At 36.3% G+C, this 21,017-nt stretch overlaps 1 protein-coding gene across 5 annotated transcripts; it reads right to left on the bottom strand.

Moving 5' to 3' along the window:
* Window positions 1–1,246: 1,246 nt before the first annotated feature.
* Window positions 1,247–20,400, bottom strand: LOC112782815 (ABC transporter C family member 2). 5 transcript variants are annotated; one of them, XM_025825420.3, is made up of 28 exons: window positions 20,111–20,400; window positions 19,095–19,516; window positions 18,708–18,886; window positions 18,528–18,567; window positions 17,369–17,525; window positions 16,941–17,055; window positions 16,774–16,854; window positions 16,383–16,407; window positions 16,192–16,248; window positions 15,994–16,059; window positions 15,653–15,727; window positions 15,277–15,384; window positions 14,821–14,955; window positions 14,432–14,538; window positions 14,239–14,332; window positions 13,477–13,644; window positions 13,094–13,234; window positions 12,690–12,890; window positions 11,996–12,094; window positions 11,731–11,883; window positions 10,832–11,211; window positions 10,340–10,520; window positions 9,808–10,131; window positions 3,668–4,424; window positions 2,986–3,107; window positions 2,604–2,849; window positions 2,059–2,473; window positions 1,247–1,770 (listed from the first exon to the last, which is right to left on the bottom strand). In XM_025825420.3, exons 2-28 carry the CDS (start codon window positions 19,425–19,427, stop codon window positions 1,673–1,675), a joined length of 4,857 nt encoding a protein of 1,618 aa, XP_025681205.1. In that variant the 5' UTR covers window positions 19,428–19,516; window positions 20,111–20,400; the 3' UTR covers window positions 1,247–1,672. The 5 variants fall into 5 exon arrangements, 3 of the variants coding, with proteins under 3 accessions (XP_025681205.1, XP_072086640.1, XP_029152092.1); XM_072230539.1 differs by lacking the exon at window positions 20,111–20,400 and adding an exon at window positions 19,991–20,108; XM_029296259.2 differs by lacking the exon at window positions 20,111–20,400 and adding an exon at window positions 19,760–20,053.
* Between the last annotated feature and the right edge of the window lie 617 nt (window positions 20,401–21,017).

The raw sequence follows: 21,017 nt of genomic DNA, 5'->3' as shown, positions 1-21,017 counted from the left end.
GATAACTATGATTGATAATAAGATCCCCTCAGGATACGAAAGGTTGGTGTCTATTCCACGTAATTTATGCAGTTGTTTTTAGTAGGTTTAATTACTCTGTTGGTTCTTATAGTTTCGCAAAATTTTTAATTAGGTTCCTGTACTTTTTTTTCTTTTAATTGAGTCTTTGCACCAATTTTTTTTTTAATTAAGTCTCTACATTTTTTTTCCTTTTATTTGGGTCCTATACTAATTTTTTTTTTAGTTAGGCCCCTATAAAATTAAGCCAATGATTTCTAAGAGGGATCTAATTGAAAAAAAAATTTAGTGCAGGGACTAATTAAAAGAAAAAAAAGTATAGAAAACTAATTAAAAATTTTGCAAAACTATAAAGACTAATAGAATAATTAAACCTTTTTCAGTAATGGTTTATCTAAAAGATATTCAACTTGGTATTATTTCCGTGTTAATAGTAAGATTAGTTTCTAAAAGATGAATTATTTTTTAAATTTGTTTATAAAAAATTTTGTTAATTAAATTAGTTTTTAAAAAATTATAAATTAATTATGTTTATCTTTTTATCATTCTATTAATATTTTTGTCAATTAATTATAAGAAACGTCAATTATGGTCAGCGTCTAATTCCACGTATTAAAACCAAAGAAGAAAGGAGAATGGAGGTAAAAATTGTATGCTGACAAAATGATGGTTATCAAACAATAATTCTAGAAGAATGTATTATGTGAGAATGAGACAAAATAGAATGAATTAACAATTGGTTGGTTGGGTTTGTTGTTGTGAATGAGTTGATCTTTGTATTTTATTTGGGCTGATTGTTGTTTATGTTCGAATAATTAACGTTTCAATCGTGAATAAATTTAAAAAATAATCTACTATTCAAAGATTAATTTAATTATCAACTCATTCTTTTATTTTATTTTATTTTATATTATTAGGAAATAGGTAAGTTATACAACACTAGCGTTTAACAAATTTTAAGATGATATGGTTCTTCTAAAAATGGAAATATAAAGGTAATTTTCACATACTGGGTCTAAAAGCAAGAGACTCTTTTTCGTCTTCCATTCCATGTAAGACATTTGAGTATAATTGTTTGATTGACGAGGATTTGTGATTTTGAAAGATGCTTGGAATAGTTGAATATAAACAGTACTAGTGTAAGTTTGTGGCATAACATGATGAAAAAAGGAAATTTTTCTAAGATAAAAAAATTAGTAGAATAAATAAATAAACATTTAATCACTACTGAATTTATAATTTTCATCGTATGTAAATCTTATTACCTTGATTTAAGAATAATTTACATTTTATTTTCTCACTTCGTTTTAGAGAATCTTTTTCAGAAATCCAAACACAAGTATTCAAGACCTAAAAGATAATTTTTTTTTTCCCTAATATATTTTGGGCAATAAAAATTACATTACAAATGATAAGGGAAATTGGGTTAATTGCTGGATTAAGATCAAAATGAAACTTATTGCATTTTCGAACTCATGTCTCATGGCTGAGTGATGGAGCTACATTGCCAAAAATAGAGTTAGCACAACCTTGGGTATGTGAGTCAGTTGGTGGGACTGTGGCACATGTTATATTCCCTGTAATTCACAATAATTGTTTGTCCAAATGAACAATTATTTTGAAGCAGAGGTAATATATAACAGTGCAGCTTTGGCTACATATCAACTTGATCAAAGTTAATTGATCTATCATCAAAATCAAAGTCTGATTGATGAAGCCTGCTCCTGGCCAGTCTGCTCATCATTGCAAGACCTACAAAAACGAAAAAGAGATGCAATTACATCATCTACACTGTTGAAAATCCTGAGATTCTTTAATCTTAGAAATTTAAGCTCATTTAGCTATGATACCATATCTTCCAGGATTACCTCTAACTTAGAAATATTTGAGACAACATATATAGGAGAAAAAAGGGAAAGAGAAAGGAGAGGGAGGATAATGCATTCATGGACAAAACATGAAGTGGTCCCAGAATTTATTCTTTCAAAAATTTCATTGCAAGGGAAGGCTATGTAAAAGATGGCACAAAGTTATACATACCTTCAATCATCTTGTAGAGTGATGACCACCAACTGTCTGAGGATATTTGGTATCGGTCTAAAGATTCCTCGATTTCTCTATCATGCTTCCTTTCCAAAACCCCCTGCAAAGTTATCACAGCATCCCTTGTTTTCTTGAGTATGCTATTCTCTTCTTCCACTTCCAATCTTTTTAGGTCATTCTGTGATGAGGTGAGACTGACGGCAAGGGCAAATTGAGCTGCAGCAGCCCATCGAGACGAAGCAAGCCATTTTTTCTGGCCATCATTATGCTTACTCTCTTCCCTATCTGACTTGCTCCCGAGTGCTAAGCTGCGTAGATATTGGGCATTTGCGGCTCCTGTACTTTGCACCATCTTAGAGAACGAACTGCCTTCATTTGATAGCAGTTCTTCAGGGGTATCATATTCAAGAACCTTTAAACATAAGAAGCTAGCATCAGTATTATTTTATGTTGTATAATTAGCATTAGTATTACTTACATTAGTGCCAAAGGATAACCATATTATAAGATTTCCAGCAGTACCATTTAAATACAGTGCTTACCTTACCACCATCAAGCAAAAGAATCCGATCACAGTCTATGATGGTGTTAAGACGATGAGCAATGATGAGCATGGTGCACGATTTGAATTCCTCTCGAATTGTTTTCTGTATGAGGGCATCTGTTCTAACATCTACTGCTGCAGTGGCTTCGTCAAGTACTAATATCTTTGATCTACGCAATAATGCCCGAGAGAGACTCAACAGTTGCCTCTGCCCAACACTGAAGTTCTCGCCTGCCTCAGAGACCTAAACAAAGTACATTTTCATAAATATTATATTGCTTTCAATAAAACATCACTTATTGACCATTGTAAACATACTCAGCAATAGAAATGGTTCTGTACAAAAAAAGCCAGAGTGAAATCAAGAAATCATAATTTACCTCAGCATCCAGCCCCAGAGAATTCCTCCGTATCACATCCTTCAAATGTGCCCTCTCCAGAGCCTCCCAGAGGTCAGCATCATTGTGTTCATTAAAAGGGTCAAGATTAAATCTTACAGTTCCTACAAAAATTTAAATTAAGCTTAATATAAATACAATTAGATTAATTCAAAGATTAATATGCTTCACAATTTACAGAGTAAAAATTATAAAAATCAACAACACCATCACGTATTATTGCTTTCCAGTTTTGACATCACAATTATTCCAATCTTCACTCAAGTAGATCAACGAATTTCTTGACTTTCATCTTAACATATTTATCCTTATTTTCTCATTCGTTTTTTTTTTTCCCTCACTGTATTTTATAAAAATCAAATGATCAATAACCTTTAATATGTGGCTCTAAAAGGAGTTAGAATTCCCTTCCTGCCCAAAAGATTCTTTCCACTTATGGCCAAAACAGATCTCTTAGCTTTAAAAAATTCAAGATCTACAGTCCATTTTACCATAAGTAAAAAAATAATAATAATTATAAAAAGAAATAAGTCCATTCTACAACATTATTGCTCAACATACTCTTCCTTCAGGTCAGTTGGTAACTTGGAAACAAAATAACAGAATCCGTATAGCCTAAGTTGCCAATATGAAAATACGATGGAAAATATTATATCTTAAATACCTGAAAACAAAACAGGGGACTGTGGTATAATGCCAAGAACTTTACGCAAATCAGCCAGCCCAAACTTTGCAATATCACAATCATCAATTAATATTCTTCCTCTTTCCAATTCCACAATTCGAAATAAAGCATTAAGCATGCTAGATTTTCCAGCTCCTGTCCTTCCTACAATGCCAACCTTATCGCTTGGAAAAATTGTGAAATTCAAGCCATGAAGGACAGGAGGAAGTTCAGGCCTGTATCGAAGTACAACATCCTCAAATCTGATTGATCCAGATGAGGGCCAGCCTGGAGGGGGGCGACTATCCTCAATGATGGATGGTGCCTCTGAAGGCAAATCTATATAAGTGCCTACACGCTCAACAGCATTTAGACTATTCTCAGCCAAACTAGCAAGCCTGAGCACACCAGTAAGCAAACTGGTAATGTTCAAAGCATAACTAAGTAGTAAACCCATGGTGGATGCAAATTCCTGCTGGTTCTCGGCCCTCCCATTCTGCATTACCGCAAAGGTTGCAGTAAACCATATCATGAGACCTCCCAGAGTTTCCAATCGAATTGCAAGCCATCGATTTCCACTCATGTTCACCAGAGTGAATCGTATGTTGTTGTCCATGGACTTTCCGTTGATATCAGCCATGCGGTCATAAGCCTTGTAAGCACGAATTGTTGATAGACCATTAAGTGCTTCTCCAAATTGTGCATAAACAGGGGATCTACTAATTGAATCTAAGCGCTTTACTTCACGGGCGGTGCTCTATAAATGAATAAAATGATGCTGACATGAGTTCCTCAAAATTCAAAACAGAATAATGAATTCTACTACTGAAATTTGTGAGAAAACCAACAACAACAACAACAACAATAATAATAATTGCAATAGGTACAAAGGCTGGTTTATGATATAAAAGGTAATTAGACCAAACTGCTTCATAGTTATTGATGATGGATACTGTTGAATATCAGATTAGATCTGTTTTGATATAGTTTCCATCTTTAGATATCTAATTCTGTTGGATCTCCTAGTATTAAGGGATCTGATTCTATCTCCTAGTATTAAGGGATCTGATTCTATCATATCTCCTAGTATTAAGGGATTTTATTTCTGTACCTATGTATATATATATATTGACGCTGGGAGATAATTCTCTCAAGGGAATTCATCCAAAACACAATCCTTGTCTCACTCCATTCGTATATTTCAAGTTGGTATCAGAGCGGGTTCCGACCCGGCTCTGGTTTCTATTTTTTTTTTTTTTTCTTCTTTTCCGGCTGCAATCTCTCAGCCGTGTTCCCTTTTCCCACCAGCTGACACTATCAGTTGTGTCTCTTCGTCAGAAATTGTTTTTTTCGGCCTGTCCCCAAAATTTCTCCGCTGCCCAGGTTTTTTCCGGCCCTCGTTTCCCTTCTGCAGGTGTTTTCCGGCCGTTTCTGAGTGTCTGCCATCATGTCTTCTGAGGTAATCCCCGACACCAACTCCAATGGTGGTAAACCGGCTGTTCTAACAACTGTCGTTTCTGGAACCGCTACAATGACCTCTGAAAAATTGATGGGTGCCAAAAATTACCTTTCTTGGGCTGATTCTGTAGAACTTTGGTTCATGGGCCAAGGCTATGAAGACCACCTTACTAAATCTGTTGATGATGTTCGCGCCGCTGACAAAACCACTTGGAAGAAGATTGATGCCCAGCTATGTAACCTTATGTGGCAGACCATTGATCCACCAAAGCTGACTATGTTTCGGGCTTACAAAACTTGTAAAAAGGTGTGGGATCGTGCTAAAGCTTTATACACTAATGACATTGCAAGACTTTACCATGTTGCTAAGAAGCTGTGTAGTTTACAGCTTCAAGGAACTGATATGGAATCTTATGTTGGGGCTGTGGAAGCTGTCAGGGAAGAGTTTTCGACTCTCCTTCCCTATGTGTCTAATGCTGATGAACATCATGCTCAACAGGGAAAGCTGTTTTTGGTACTTACGTTACTTGGGTTGCCAGCTGAACTTGAATCTCTTCGGCAACAAATATTGGGCACCTCACCCGTTCCTTCCCTTCAAGACGTATTTGCACGACTCTTGCAATCCGGCCCCTCTCTTGAGACCCATACTTTTGACCAAACTGCATTGGCATCCCAATCTTCTTCTCAAGTGTCCTTTCCAGTGCCCACTCGCGGCGGCCGTGGGGGTCGTGGTAATGGTCGTGGTAATCGTACTCGCCCTAGTTGTACCCATTGCCATAGGATTGGTCATACTCAGGATAAATGTTATGCTCTCCATGGTCGTCCTACTAAGGTAGCTAATGTTGTCCAAACTAATGAGCCATCTGACGTTCACTCCGCCGCACAACCACAAGGGATATTTGTCTCTGGCAATGATTATGATGAGTTTCTCAAGTACCAAGCTTCAAAGCAGGCATCTACTCCCGTTGCTTCGGTGGCCCACTCTGGTAATTCTGTTGCTTGTATCTCTCATTCCTCTTCTCTTGGACCATGGGTCCTTGACTCAGGTGCTTCTGATCACATTTCTGGTACTTCTTCTGTCCTCTCTAAACTTGAACACCCTGCATTTCTTCCTTCTATCACTTTGGCTGATGGTTCTAAAATTGGTGCTAAGGGAATAGGTCAAGCTACTCCTCTTCCTACAATACCTTTGAAATCTGTTCTTTACATGCCCAATTGTCCTTTCAATTTGATTTCTATTAGCCAACTTACTCGTTCTCTCAATTGTTCTGTTACCTTTTTTGCTGACTCCGTCATTGTGCAGGATCGAGGGACGGGACAGACGATTGGAACAGGATGTGAGTCTCAAGGACTGTATCGGCTTGCCTTACCCACTACTACTGTGTCTTCTGTTGCTGCTGTTGAGTCTCCGGACGTGGTCCATTGTCGCCTGGGACATCCCAGCCTCTCGAAGTTACAAGCTATGGTCCCGAGTTTATCTCGTCTTACTACCTTAGAGTGTCAAACTTGTCATTTAGGTAAACATGTTCGTAGTTCTTTTTCAAGTCGTGTCAATACACGGGCTGCGTCTCCCTTTTCTGTTATTCATTCTGATGTATGGGGACCTAGTCGAGTTACTTCTCATTCAGGCTTTCGTTATTTTGTCACCTTTATTGATGACTTTTCTCGTTGCACTTGGCTATATTTAATGAAGGACAGATCTGAATTATTTGTACATTTCAAGTCTTTCTGTTCTGAAATTCAAAACCAATTCAAAACTTCAATTAAAATTTTACGAAGTGATAATGCTCGTGAGTATTTTTCAGCACCCTTTTCGTCTTACTTGTCCTCCAAAGGCATTCTACATCAGTCATCTTGTCCTCATACCCCTCAACAGAATGGTGTGGCTGAGCGTAAACATCGTCACTTGATTGAAACTGCTCGCACTCTTCTTCTCCATACTCATGTTCCCCTTAAATTTTGGGGTGAGGCTGTTCTGACTGCATGTTATTTAATTAATCGTATGCCTTCTTCTGTTTTGCAAAATCAAGTTCCTCATTCCATTTTATTTCCTCATGAGCACATTTTTTCTCTTCCACTACGAGTCTTTGGTTGTACTTGTTTCATCCATGATCTTACCCCAGGCAAAGACAAGTTAACTGCTCGTTCTATCAAATGTGTTTTCTTAGGGTACACTCGATTTCAAAAGGGTTATCGTTGTTATTCTCCAGCTCTTAATCGTTTCTTCGTGTCTGCCGATGTCACTTTTCTTGAGAATACCCCTTTTTTCTCTGCACCCGACATCACTTCACCTTCCATTACGGAGGTGCTTCCTGTTCCTTACTTAGATGGGCCTCCTATTCCCACAAAGCCTCTCCAAGTTTATCATCGCCGCCCACGGCCTGCAGTCCAAGATAACTCATCTCCTGAACCCGTGGCTGAACCGTCCTTGGATCCTTCTTCGGGAGTTAGCAGTAGTCCTCCTATTGCTCTCAGACAAGGTACTCGTTCCACCCGTAATCCTAATCCTATTTATAATTTTCTCAGTTACCATCGTTTATCATCTTCGCACTATGCTTTTACCTCCTCTTTGTCTTCTGTTTCTATACCCAAAACAACAGCAGAAGCTCTTTCACATCCAGGGTGGCGCCAGGCTATGATTGAGGAGATGTCTGCCTTACATTCTACTGGTACTTGGGATCTTGTTCCACTGCCACCGGGCAAATCTACTGTGGGTTGTCGTTGGATCTATACTATTAAGGTCAGCTCAGACGGAACCATTGATCGATTAAAAGCCCGCCTTGTGGCTAAGGGCTACACTCAAATCTTTGGTTTGGACTATGGTGATACCTTCTCTCCTGTTGCGAAGATGGCCTCTGTTCGTCTTTTTCTTTCTATGGCTGCCATTCGCCATTGGCCTCTTCATCAACTTGATATTAAAAATGCTTTCTTACATGGTGATCTCGAGGAGGAAGTATACATGGAGCAACCTCCCGGGTTTGTTGCTCAGGGGGAGTCTTCCGGCTTAGTATGTCATTTACGCCGATCTTTATATGGCTTGAAACAATCCCCTCGAGCTTGGTTTGGTCGCTTTAGTGCTGTTATTTCTAAATTTGGCATGATTCAAAGTGAAGCAGATCATTCAGTTTTCTTCCGTCATTCTTCCTCCATGACCTCCATATATCTGGTTGTTTATGTGGATGATATTGTCATTACTGGAGATGATCATGAGGGAATCACTCAGTTAAAACAGCACTTGTTTGATCACTTTCAGACTAAGGATATGGGGAAGTTAAAATATTTCCTAGGAATTGAAGTGGCACAATCTAATGCGGGGATCTGTATCTCACAGAGAAAATATGCTCTAGATATTCTTGAAGAAACTGGAATGTTGGATTCTAGACCTGTAGATACACCAATGGATCCCAATACAAAACTTAGTCCAAATCAAGGAGAACCTCTTGCAGATCCTGGTAGATATCGCAGATTAATTGGCCGATTGAATTATTTGACAGTCACTCGGCCAGATATTTCATTTGCCACAAGTATCCTAAGTCAGTTTCTTGACTCTCCATGCGATAGTCATTGGGACGCAGCTGTTAGAGTCCTTAGATATATCAAAGGTGCTCCAGGAAAAGGTTTGTTGTATGAAGATAAAGGACATAACCAGATTGTTGGGTATACTGATGCAGATTGGGCAGGATCTCCATCTGATAGACGTTCTACATCTGGTTATTGTGTTTTTATTGGTGGAAACTTGATATCTTGGAAGAGTAAGAAGCAAAATGTTGTAGCAAGATCTAGTGCGGAAGCTGAATATAGAGCTATGGCACTTGCCACATGTGAACTTATATGGTTGAAGCAATTAGTTAAGGAACTTAAGTTTTGTGAGCCGAGTAAGATGGAACTGGTGTGCGATAATCAAGCTGCCTTACATATTGCTTCCAACCCTGTGTTTCATGAACGGACCAAGCACATAGAGATTGATTGCCATTTCATAAGGGAGAAGTTGCAAAGTGGGGAAATAGTAACAGCCTTTGTCAACTCCAACGATCAACTTGCAGATATTTTCACCAAAGCTCTCCGGGGTCCTCGGATACAATACATATGTAACAAGCTTGGTGCATATGATTTATATGCTCCAGCTTGAGGGGGAGTGTTGAATATCAGATTAGATCTGTTTTGATATAGTTTCCATCTTTAGATATCTAATTCTGTTGGATCTCCTAGTATTAAGGGATCTGATTCTATCTCCTAGTATTAAGGGATCTGATTCTATCATATCTCCTAGTATTAAGGGATTTTATTTCTGTACCTATGTATATATATATATTGACGCTGGGAGATAATTCTCTCAAGGGAATTCATCCAAAACACAATCCTTGTCTCACTCCATTCGTATATTTCAAGTGATACTAAAAACTATATGTCAACTTGAGCTTTTCCTAAATGGATAGCTTTGCTAAATCAGATCACTAGGAACATTTTTCATATGTCGATAGAAATGTATGACCTACAGACTTGTTTGTATTTCAATTTCTACAATACATAAGATAGCTTTACATCACCAGAAAACTAGCATGTAAGCAAAGTATATTTAGACAGACTTCAAATCCATACGTTCTACTATCTAATGCCGGATACCGTTTAGGGTTTCAGAAAGTAAATAGAAGCCGGTGTAAGCAAGAAAACAATGTTAATACCTGATAGTAGAGATATGCTCCATAAAACAGTACCAACAACGGCATTATCGCCCACAAGGACATTGTGCTGACAATCCCTATCAGGACGAATGTTGAAAGGAGCTGAGACACTTGACCCAGAAACATATTGACAAATGGGGCAACATTACGATCAATGTCACCTAAATCCTTTGCAAACCTGTTGATTACTCTTCCAAGTGGATTTGTATGAAAAAAAACCATAGGAGCTCGTAATATGGAGTGAAGCATGGCTTCATGCAACCTTCTGGCTGCATATAGACTTGATATGATCAACCAATAAGAATTTGTTAAAGTCACCATAACCTGGAAGGGAAAATAATGAGAAAAATACCAAATGATCATATTCCACAGATGTAATTCAGTAGGAATGCAGGCATTTAGAGTAACATGGATTCTCATGGGACAAAAAGCAGACACTGCACTGATACAGATGTGACAGAAAATGAATGAGAACTTAAGCAAAAGGAATAATTACACCATATTCTTCAGTCATGTTACAAGAGAGCTATACCTGAGCAAATGATAGAGCTGCATATATCAGATTATAAAATCCAGGATCATAGCCCACTGAAGCACTCTGATCAGTCCAATGGCTCAACCATGTGCTACTTGAAATTCGTAACACTTCTGTTAAGAAATAGCATCCAAAGAGTATTACAACCACCCAAAGACCTCCTAATGCAGTCTTGTATCTGAAACGACAACAATAATATTCAAGATAGTATGATAAAAAGAGGAGCAAATGGGGAAAGAAGACCAAGAAAACAGGATCACTACATAAAATTTGCAAAATCACTTTCCAATAGATTTCCATCAGGATTATGCAGAAGTAGAGCATGGCAGTGGGGAGAAAGAAGCATATTCACAATGTAAATGTTTGTGCATGTGCATAAGCACATCTAATAATTTGTAGGGTATCAAAAGGAGACATCCAGTAGTTAGTAAATGATTACAAACCACTAAATTGCAATCAATACAAAACTATTTGCATGAATCATGTTACCTTGCTAAAACTTTCATACTGACAACACCTGTTTCCCGTTCTTCCTGTTTAATAAGGACAGATTTTCCTTCTTTTGCCTTACTCCCACTCTTTGCAGTATCATTAAGTTCTCCATTGGCCACCTGTTTTGAAGAGGACTTTGGATCAGCAGTTTCAGTATCTACCGTTTCTTCTTCATACTCCTCCATCTTTCCAGCATTTTCCATAAGCTTTTGGAACAATGGCCCCTGGTTAGAGAGCTCCTCAAATGTTCCCTCCTCTTTCACAGTACCTTCATGGATCAAAATGATTCTATCCACCTGTGAAAGGAAATGCAGTTGATTTGTAACAAGAACTCGGGTCTTCCCTCTCAATTCTCCCTTGATGCATTTATCAAAAACCTGAAATGACATGCAGTGGAAAATACTACACAACGTTAAGATAATAAATGGAACCCAGTTTACAGTCAGCAATAAACGGGGGATCAATTGCATACAGTACCCAACAACTATCAGAACATTGTCAGCAACTATTTCGCTATTAGAAAGTATGATCAAAGGTACTAAGATTAGCCATTGCAAGGCTTCTGTGACTTGGATAGTTTAGGTGTGCCTCTTCCATGAGGCAATGTTTTTTTCTACCTTAGCAGCATTGTTGTCTTTTTCTCCTTTTTCTTTATTGTTGGAGGCACGTGCCTAGCATACCTTTAGTTACAATTGGAGGAATTTTAAGAACGGATTTAGAGAATCAGTAGATTAAGTTAAAAAGGCAATACTGAAGCATGTCAATCACATGCATCATTCATAATGTGTTACTTTGCAAAGTACAAACATGTATATGTTAATATGTACCATATCTTGTGTATAGAAAACATTCTGTTAATAACAACAGGTATGTAAAGTAGAATCACTCAGCATAACCTGTTTAGCGACATGCGCATCTAGAGCACTAAGGGGATCATCAAAAATGTACACGTCGGATTTGGAGTAGACAGCTCTAGCCATGGATACTCTTTGCTTTTGACCACCACTGATGTTCACACCTCTTTCACCAATTTCGGTAAGATCACCACCCTAGTCATTGATAGGCATGTTAAAGAAAGGACAAGCAAATGCCACCAACTTTTAACGAAGAATTTGACACATTATATTCCACTTAAATGCAATAAGTAGTGCATATACTCACAGGCAGTAACTCAAGGTCATGTCGTAGTTCAGTCACATCTATTGCCCTTTCATATCTTATTGGGTCAAAGGCAGAACCAAATAAAACATTATCTCGCACCTGTAGAAATAACTTTTATAAGCCACATATCATATCATAATGGCATGCTAACAGCCTTGAACCTTGTTACCCTTACCAAAACCATAAAATCAATTCATAACTAGTAAAAAATTTTCGGCGACTTTGAATTTTTTCAGATTAATTTTATATTTTTTGAATTGGAACACAAATTATTCCACGTGCATCAGAAAAGTGAGAGCCCTGTCCAAATCATCTTGCTGTCGCTGGATTTTAAGATTACATGAAATTCTCATAAAGATAGCAAGATCTCTTGGATAAGCTCTCCAATGTCTCCTCCCAACAACTTACACAAAAGATAGCTTGAAATAAACTTGAAAAATATATTATCTGTCCATAATTCTTTTTTAACCTAATTCATATGCAAACCATAATTCCGAATTAAAAGGTTATAGTAGCAGCAACGAGAAAAGTTATAGTGCTTGTGGAAGTGGTCATTTCATCTGAAGAAACAGTTGTATGAGTCAATTATCAGCTGAGCATACCAATAGCAATAGATATATATGTTCTGTTAAAAAAATTAATAACTATTAAGCATGTTCATCACTATACATGATTATGAATACTATTAACTTACAGTTGCATTAAAAATCCAAGAGACTTGGGGTACGTAAGCAACTGTCCCTCTCATAACAACAGTTGAACCTACAACTGCAGGGAGTTCTCCAAGCATTGCAGATACTAGTGATGTTTTCCCTTCTCCTGTACTTCCAACAACTGCAACTAGGCTACCAACAGGTATATCCAAGTTTATGTTTGCCAATGTAGGCCTTTCTGCCTGAATAAAGAAAACAAAAGATTTAGAGATAACAGGAAGATATATAATACGAGTACAATAATATCAAACAATTCATTTCAATTCTGGCCATAGAAGATAAAAATTGCACACAGCAAAAAGGTAATGATGAACAGATGTCCTTTGTGCAAGTCAACTATGCAGAATGATGAAATATGCAAGCATAGAATGACAAGACAATGGACCTTGGAATCCCAGGAGAAGTTTCCGTTTTTGATTGAGATGGCTGGTAATCCTGGCTCAAGCGGTGGATTTGGTAAAAGTATTCTCTCTTCTGCTAAGAGCAAATCCTCCAAACGCTTCAATGATACATTTGCATTAACCGCCTTAAAACAAAAGAAAAATCAGTCTTCAATCAGCAACAATAATACTAAACAAGTTTCCACCCACTTTGGCCATTATAAACTAGAGGATTTAACACTCTTTCTGCTATTTTAGAAGAAACAAAACAACTAAGTATTTAATAGAAAAACAAACACTAATAGAGATTACAAGAATGAAGGGTGCATTATGTCATTATCCTGCTGGTAAATCAACAAAACAAAAGAAAATTATAATGGAGAATAACCTGAGTTATAATATTAGGAAGCATGAAGAGAGGAAACCGAAGCACAGCAAACAGAGAAAGTGATGTAAAAGCTCTTGCGGGTGTCAAATTCCCTCCAAGTAAGGTGAACATTCCAAATGAAATCACAGTTACAAAAACTGGAATACTATTCAGTATGAATCCATTTAACTGCCAAAAAAGAAAAATTAGAACAAAAACAGCTGGAGTCAGTAAGAACATGAGAAAAAGTTGTAACATTGGATTTACATTTTCCATGCTCAACACTTGAATTTCAAGAAAAATTCAAACTGTGCAAAGCTAGCAAATATCAGAAATAAAGCATTTTCTTTTGTTCATGATGATTGGAGAGAATATGATTTAAATAAAATGGTGACCACATTCATGAAGCAGCTATCTAGTTTCTGATAGGTATTTAGAAAAGTCAGTCTACAAAAGTGCATCATGAGGTCAGTTGAATTCTACTATGTTTATGACAGCCATTACCAGTGAACTTAAGTGTCTACTAGTAGTAGTATTGTACTTGATCTAAATTAGATTTATAACATTGATAGATTTGGCTAGTGTTAAATCTATCCTTTTACTTTCACTATCTTAATACAGTGCAGGCCACCATTCGTTCTATTATACTATCTTAATGGATGCACATGAATGCAATACAGACATGAATTTCTTAGGGAAACTGAAAAAAGGAGCCAAGATAAATAAGCTGAAGTCCAAAAAATGATTGGAACATGAATATTAAATATTGGCTTTGTGTCATACCGCTCCAAGTAATGATGCTTTTCGAAACCATGATAATTCATCATCTCGGACATTCTGAACTTTAGACTGGAAACTACTCTCCCATGCATAACATCTAAGCCATGTCAGAAAAGCCAACAACAGAATGGTTAGAACTTGATATTTAACTAAATTTAAAAAAAAAAAAATTATTATGAAGTTCAAAAGAACATACTTTACAGTGTCCATAGCTGCCAAAACTTCATTCATAAGGCCAATTCTCTTGTCTGTACGTTGTAATCCTTCCTTAGACAACTTTTGCATTCTACTGATGATAAATGTCTGCTCCCACAAAATGCAACATTAAGTTTAGGGAATCTTATAAAATCAATTCAAGTTCTTCAGTATGGTTAACAACCCAGACTATTAGCTTATGAATGAATTTCTCAAAAAATAAAGTTATATCCATTACCACCTCAGTACATTAATGCAAAGAGACTAGAAAATAAAAGATATGCAGAGAGGAACAGAAGCAGTATACTGTAATAAGAGTGCATTTTAACTAATAGATTCAAAGCAGTGTCGGGATAAAACAAACTAGAGAAATCAGGTGAACTCCTGTACCTGTAATGGAAACATAAGGACTAGCATCAAAGCGCCCAAAAGGGAAGCAACACCTAGTTGTTGATAAAGAAGAACCATGGCAATGGTAATGCGGAACGGAGCTGACCACAAAGTATGAAGTGACTGGCATATTTGCTGTTTGGGTAAAAAAAAACCCAGACGTTAATTGCAAAATAGTAGTATTAAAACATCAAACATATTCAGAGAATGTTTGTGGCACAAGAATATAGAAAATGCATAAACCCTGGAATTAAGCTACAGTAGTACAGTGACTAAATAGCATTTAACCTTAAATAATTGGATTTTAGGTACAAACGAAGAAACTTTTATTCGAGAGGGCATGTTACTGTTATCAAATCCAGTATTGGTCCCATATTAATAACTTTCAAGTAGTTCTTTGACACCTTTAAGCAGCAACTACATGAACAGCAAGCAAACAATAGAAGGAAACCATGCCTGAAGTGCTTCGGCATCAGTAGTCATCAAGTTGGTTATTTTTCCAGATGCAAATTGCTTTCGAGCTTCATGGGTAAGCCTTAATGATTTGCGAAATACAGCAGCTACCTACAACAAAGAAAATAAAAGGGGAAAAATTGAATAACAAACTCAGTATTTTGAGTGTGATTGAGTGACCAATGAATTCTACTTGTTTGAGCATCTAGTTTCAGCTTGTAAGACATTCTGTTCCAAGCCTATTGGGATTTCACTTATAAAATCATCGTTGGCAACTAACTTTATGAGTTAAGCTTTTAGGTCAAGCAATTCTTTGACAACCTACTAGGTGGGAATTAAAGATCTAAGACACAAAGAAATGAAACAATAATAAAATTACCAGTGTTGATCTTAGCCGGAATCCAACACGCATGACATTCTGAAAATATTGAGCTTCACATAACACCCCAAAGACCTATCAAACAGAAATTCAGATAGGAAAGAATCCTAATTAGTAAAATCTACATATGTTTTAAATTATTTGCCCTAGTTTATTCAAAAACGGATGGCGTCTTCAATGTTTATCAGCAATCCAACTATGCAGAAGCAATTAGAAAAGGGGTACCAGAAATACATTCAAATTTAAATCCTTGAATATGAAGCAACCAGCGGTATCATTAATCACAGAAAATTAAGAATACAACATTATCATCTACAATTTAATCAGATTTTGTATCATACCACTCCAACAAATATTGAGAAGGCAAAAACGTATCCAATCCAGGCTGGATCACCATTTTGCATAGACTGCAGGCAATTAATAGGACACATCAAGTGATAGAGAATTGTTAGAACAAAATAATAATGAAGAATTTGTTAGAGCACTATAACTTGTACTAGAGGTGGTTAACCAGTGATTTCAGTAAAACAGTAACTGACCTCTAGCAGCTGATTCAATATTAGTGGGCCCAAAAACTGGGAGAGATCATTTCCAATCTACATATTGTAAACAGATTAACAAAGATATTAAAATTGACAATGCATTTTGACATACAGCAAAGTTTAACACATGTAAATATTGAAAGCGACCAAATGAAATGATTATATAAACAAAAGAAATAGAACATTACCTTCCAAAATCCTCCCCACCAAAACCTGTAAAGCACAAGAAAACCCAAGCACAAAGATATATGAACGCATAAACACAAATGAGATACATGAACAAAAATAAACAAAGTCAGGAAAAAAAGAAGTAAAGAACATTCAGTTATATATTGTACAATAAGTGGTTTCATCATCACGAACTAATTTTACTACACAGAAGAAGATAGAGGAGTCTAAGTTTGTCGGCCAAGATTAACTTATCAGTGCCAAGCACCATTTTACTTCAATATCTGCCCTCTCATTATGAGCCATTATTGATGGTCTCAACTCTCAACTTATGCAAGTGATCATAAAGTAACACCAGAAAACATTGTCTATCTTCTACACTCTATCATGTTCAACACAAATCGGTCATACCTCCCACCAAGGCTTGCATTCAATGCTCTTAAAAGCCAAGGTTTCGACCTCCGAGATTCTTCTACCCAACATCTCTGGAACCTACAGAATCAAGAGGCACTATAAAGCAAACATGAAATACAACAATTAATGCCAAAAGAAAGCTTAAGCAAAGCGAAAACTCATACTTTTCATTCAGTGTCTCAGTCCGATCCCATGTATCTAACTTCCATATATCTTTCTCTGTAAGGGGTCTTTGATATCCTAGATTCATGATAGGATTCATCCAAGAAAAAAGGATTCCTGCACGAGGAAAAAGAAATAAGAATGAAACAGCGAGGATCCATGCAAGATATTACTATGAATGGTATTTGCACTATGCTACCTCCAAAATTAATGAACACAAGAAATAAAAGCCAGGACTCCTAATCACATACAGCATATCTTGGCAAATTTTTCTTCAGTTAGCTAAATGTAATACCAGAAGCAGCAATAACAGAAAAATTTATAGCACAATCAGCCCAGAACATAACACTTCAAAGTTCTAACCCACTTAGCATTATAGCATTTTTGAAAGTATCCTTGATATCCTATGTGCAAATATAATTTTACATACTTGACAATATGTTTGCATGCCTTTCAGGACATATCTGCTCTCCTCCGGGCAGTTCTTCATATGCAGTATCAACAACCAAGTCACTCCGAACAGGGGTATAACCCGGATAAGGATCCAAAGTAGGTATATACACAAGCAAAAGTAGCCCAAACAAAGCCTGGAATTGTAGAAGAGATAAAATATTATTTCTTTATTATTTATCCTTTTAGATGGATGTTTCCATATATTCCAACTGGGGTAAATTAAAAGTATGGGAACAAATAGATACTCTCTGCAGCAACAGAAAAAATAAAAATCACTAGAATGAGGATGAACTCAACAATGCAGCAAGACACCCAGTATATACTAGATAGCTATTTGTTTGGAAGAAAACAAGTATATACTAAAAAAATAAAAACAAACAATACATACACACACAAACCACTTGACTGCAATAGTAAACAAAATCCATAAAGACAACCTTTAAGTATAATAGACTTAATGATAAAGAGACACCCTATACAATGCGTGTGTTTCACTCAAACAAATTGCAACAAAGAATTGAAAAGATTGTATGCGGCCACCAAATATTGGCAACCTAAGTTAATGCTTTAGATAATCAGCTTCAAAATAGATAGGGAAAAAACAGAATACTATCCAAACACATCAAAGGCAGGTAGCAGAAATTTTTATGCAGGCAATTGGCAGAAGGGAATAAAACAGCCTGGCATGATTAAATCTATATATCAGCTGGAATTATATAGTGTACTATCTGGTCAGTGTGTATCATGGGTTTTAGGATGGGTTTGTACAAGCATTCCTAGATCCAATTTACTGTCATGAAAATACAAGTATGCATAATACACCTAACTGTATTATGTCAGCACATCACAGTATATAACAATTTACAGTATTCTTTTTTTTATATGTTCCTTTGTACAATATGTCACAAGTTTATACAATAAATCAAATAAGAAAGCTCAAATTTGTAAGAATGTCAACCCAGTACAGATTAAAAAAGGCTACTACCAACTTTAGATACAGCTTTCTCATTGGAAGCTATGCAAGAGCCAAGAAACAAACATAATGTTATGCATCAATAACCCAGCTACTAAAAACAAATGCATTATCACCTATCATAAGGTTACATTAACTTAAAGAGCACATTAGCACAATATACCTGGCAGACCACCTCGCTTATGTACAAATACAGCACTGACCTGTAAAAAGGAAGTAAAAGATATGAGATTGAGAAAAACAAAGATGAGCGCTGAAATACAAGATGACATGGTTAAATCATGTCATAATCACCCAATGAGTCACTTAGTACGATAAATACGGCATGGTTAAACAGTCAAACCTGCTATACAACTCCTGCACAGAAATGATAAGGTTGAGCATGACAGTATCCCCGACAATAGAATAAAGCAAACCAAATCGGATAAACCATCTGAATTCGTAAATGTAAACTTTAGTCTCAACGCCAATCAAAATCAGCATAGCACCCCAAGTAAGAACTTCAATGACCAGTGACGTGATCTGTAAATGTTATTACACGTTTAAATTTATCAGAGTCAACATCTGCCAGGAAAGGATTAACCACAAGAAAGGAAAGGTATAGTGTGCAAAGAATGATTATGCAAACATATTGAACAAGGGAAAGCATTAAGATTTCAGAAGCATGCAAATTCATACAATAAAATAATCAAATCATACAAGCATATGCGTAATCAGAATTATAGCTCACCTCAAATGGAGCAAGTTGAGTCTGACCATCTAAATTTAGAATTGATAGTCCAGCAATCAATCTATATAAGGGCTCGGCCACACAATACAAAGCTAACAACCCAAGCAAATAATTATAGAGTTTTGACCGTAAGCAGAACCTTTTGGCTTTGAAATCCTTCTTAATCAACCATATCCGGTAGACACACAGGCCTAGAAGCACCAAATGAGAAACGGAGATCACCAAAGAATCAACCGCGCAAGGAGTGTAAGCTCCGAAGGCATTGTCAACTGTTGTGGTCCATACTCCATTTGCAACTGGCTGACAATACCAATCCAATGGCTCAAAAGCCATTGCTATAAAATTCTTTAGTAGAGAAGTTCAAGCAAAAAGCATCAGCACAAAATGCTCCCCTCTTTCTCCTTTGGCAGCAAGATGAGACCCTAAACCCAATAACCAATCAGAATCAGCTGCGCCTCGAATGAGTGCATAATCCAAAACAAGCATTTACACTTCCAATTTTCAATATGTAAGTAAAACCGTCATTATTCGCAATAGCAAATTGCTGAACTTATTACTATTTCAACTTCTTTGAAAAGGGGAAGGGAGACCTCATCAGAAATTAAAAAAAAAAAATCAAAATTTGAATATTATAGTAAGAAGATATCCAAACAAAAGATACCAACTTTGAAGACGAAAACTTCCATGTATAGAATCAAATTCCATCGCTCTACTCCATCAGATTCAGTATAATTTGTTTTAGCATATCCCCCCCAAAAAAAAAAAGCAGAAGCATAATTCAAGCATAAGATTCTTATTGCTGTGTTTTAGTGTCTAATCATCAGTTGCAGTATATTTACTTGGAAGTGAAGTGAAGATTAAGCCAAACACACGCACACAAAAGTTATCAGATTTACCTTTTTCTGGAAAAGGAAAAAAGTTACTGAGTAAATAACGATAAGATGGAGGGCGAAAAGAACAAGAAAGTGTGAGCGAGGAAGGAGAGAGAAAAAGAAAGAGAAGCGAATCTAACAAACCTGGTGAGTGGGGCGAGTGAAGTTGAGTGATAGATTGAGAGACACACAATTTATTTATTTGTAAGAAGAAGGAAGAAGAAGGGTGGTCGTCTTCACTCTAATTCAGTTGGGAGAACATGTCAACGTGTTATACGTCACAGCTTACGAATCCTTTTCTTTTGCACAATCGTTTTCTTCTTTTCTTTCTATTCAAAAATCAATTTAACAAATTAAAGCTTTATTTATTCTGTTGGAGTCAAGGAGGCTTTATTGCCCTCAGCCCTCAGGGTGTACATGGCCAGCGACAGCCCGGTGTAATCATAATCATTACATCATTATATTATTCTAAACAAGTAATATTCGGGCACCCACAACATTGATTCGATGCATTATTTCTCTTTTTTTAACTTATTTCAAAAAAGGTAAAATATGAAATTGGTCCTTATGTTCTGTTTTAGTCCTTAAGATTTAAAATGTTCTATTTGAATCCAAAAATGTTTCATTTAGCATCAATTTAGTCTCACAGTGAAGTCAAAGTTAATGGAATGTTTTACATAACAACAGTACAATAACAAAATCGATAATTTGGAGAACAATACAGCTCCAGAGATACAAAAATACATCAATATATTTATTTATCATTCATGGTTTAGGGACAAGAATAAATGTATTGATGTATCCATGGTTGATTTTATGCCTCTGGGGTCTGTATTGTTCTCCAAATTATCGATTTTGTTCTTGTACTGTTGTTATGTAGAACATTTCGTTAATTATTTAACTTTGACATCACTGTAGGACTAAATTGATGCTAAATGAAACTTTTTTTTATTCAAATTAAACACTTTAAATCTAAGAACTAAAACAGAATTACGCTGGGAGCCTAATTTAGTACTTTACCCTTTTAAAAATTATCTTTCTATAATTATAT

This window comes from Arachis hypogaea, chromosome 20, assembly GCF_003086295.3.
Source record: "Arachis hypogaea cultivar Tifrunner chromosome 20, arahy.Tifrunner.gnm2.J5K5, whole genome shotgun sequence".
NCBI lineage: Eukaryota > Viridiplantae > Streptophyta > Magnoliopsida > Fabales > Fabaceae > Arachis > Arachis hypogaea.
Note: the sequence above shows the minus strand (reverse complement) of the source record. Positions and strands in the feature narration are given on the sequence as shown.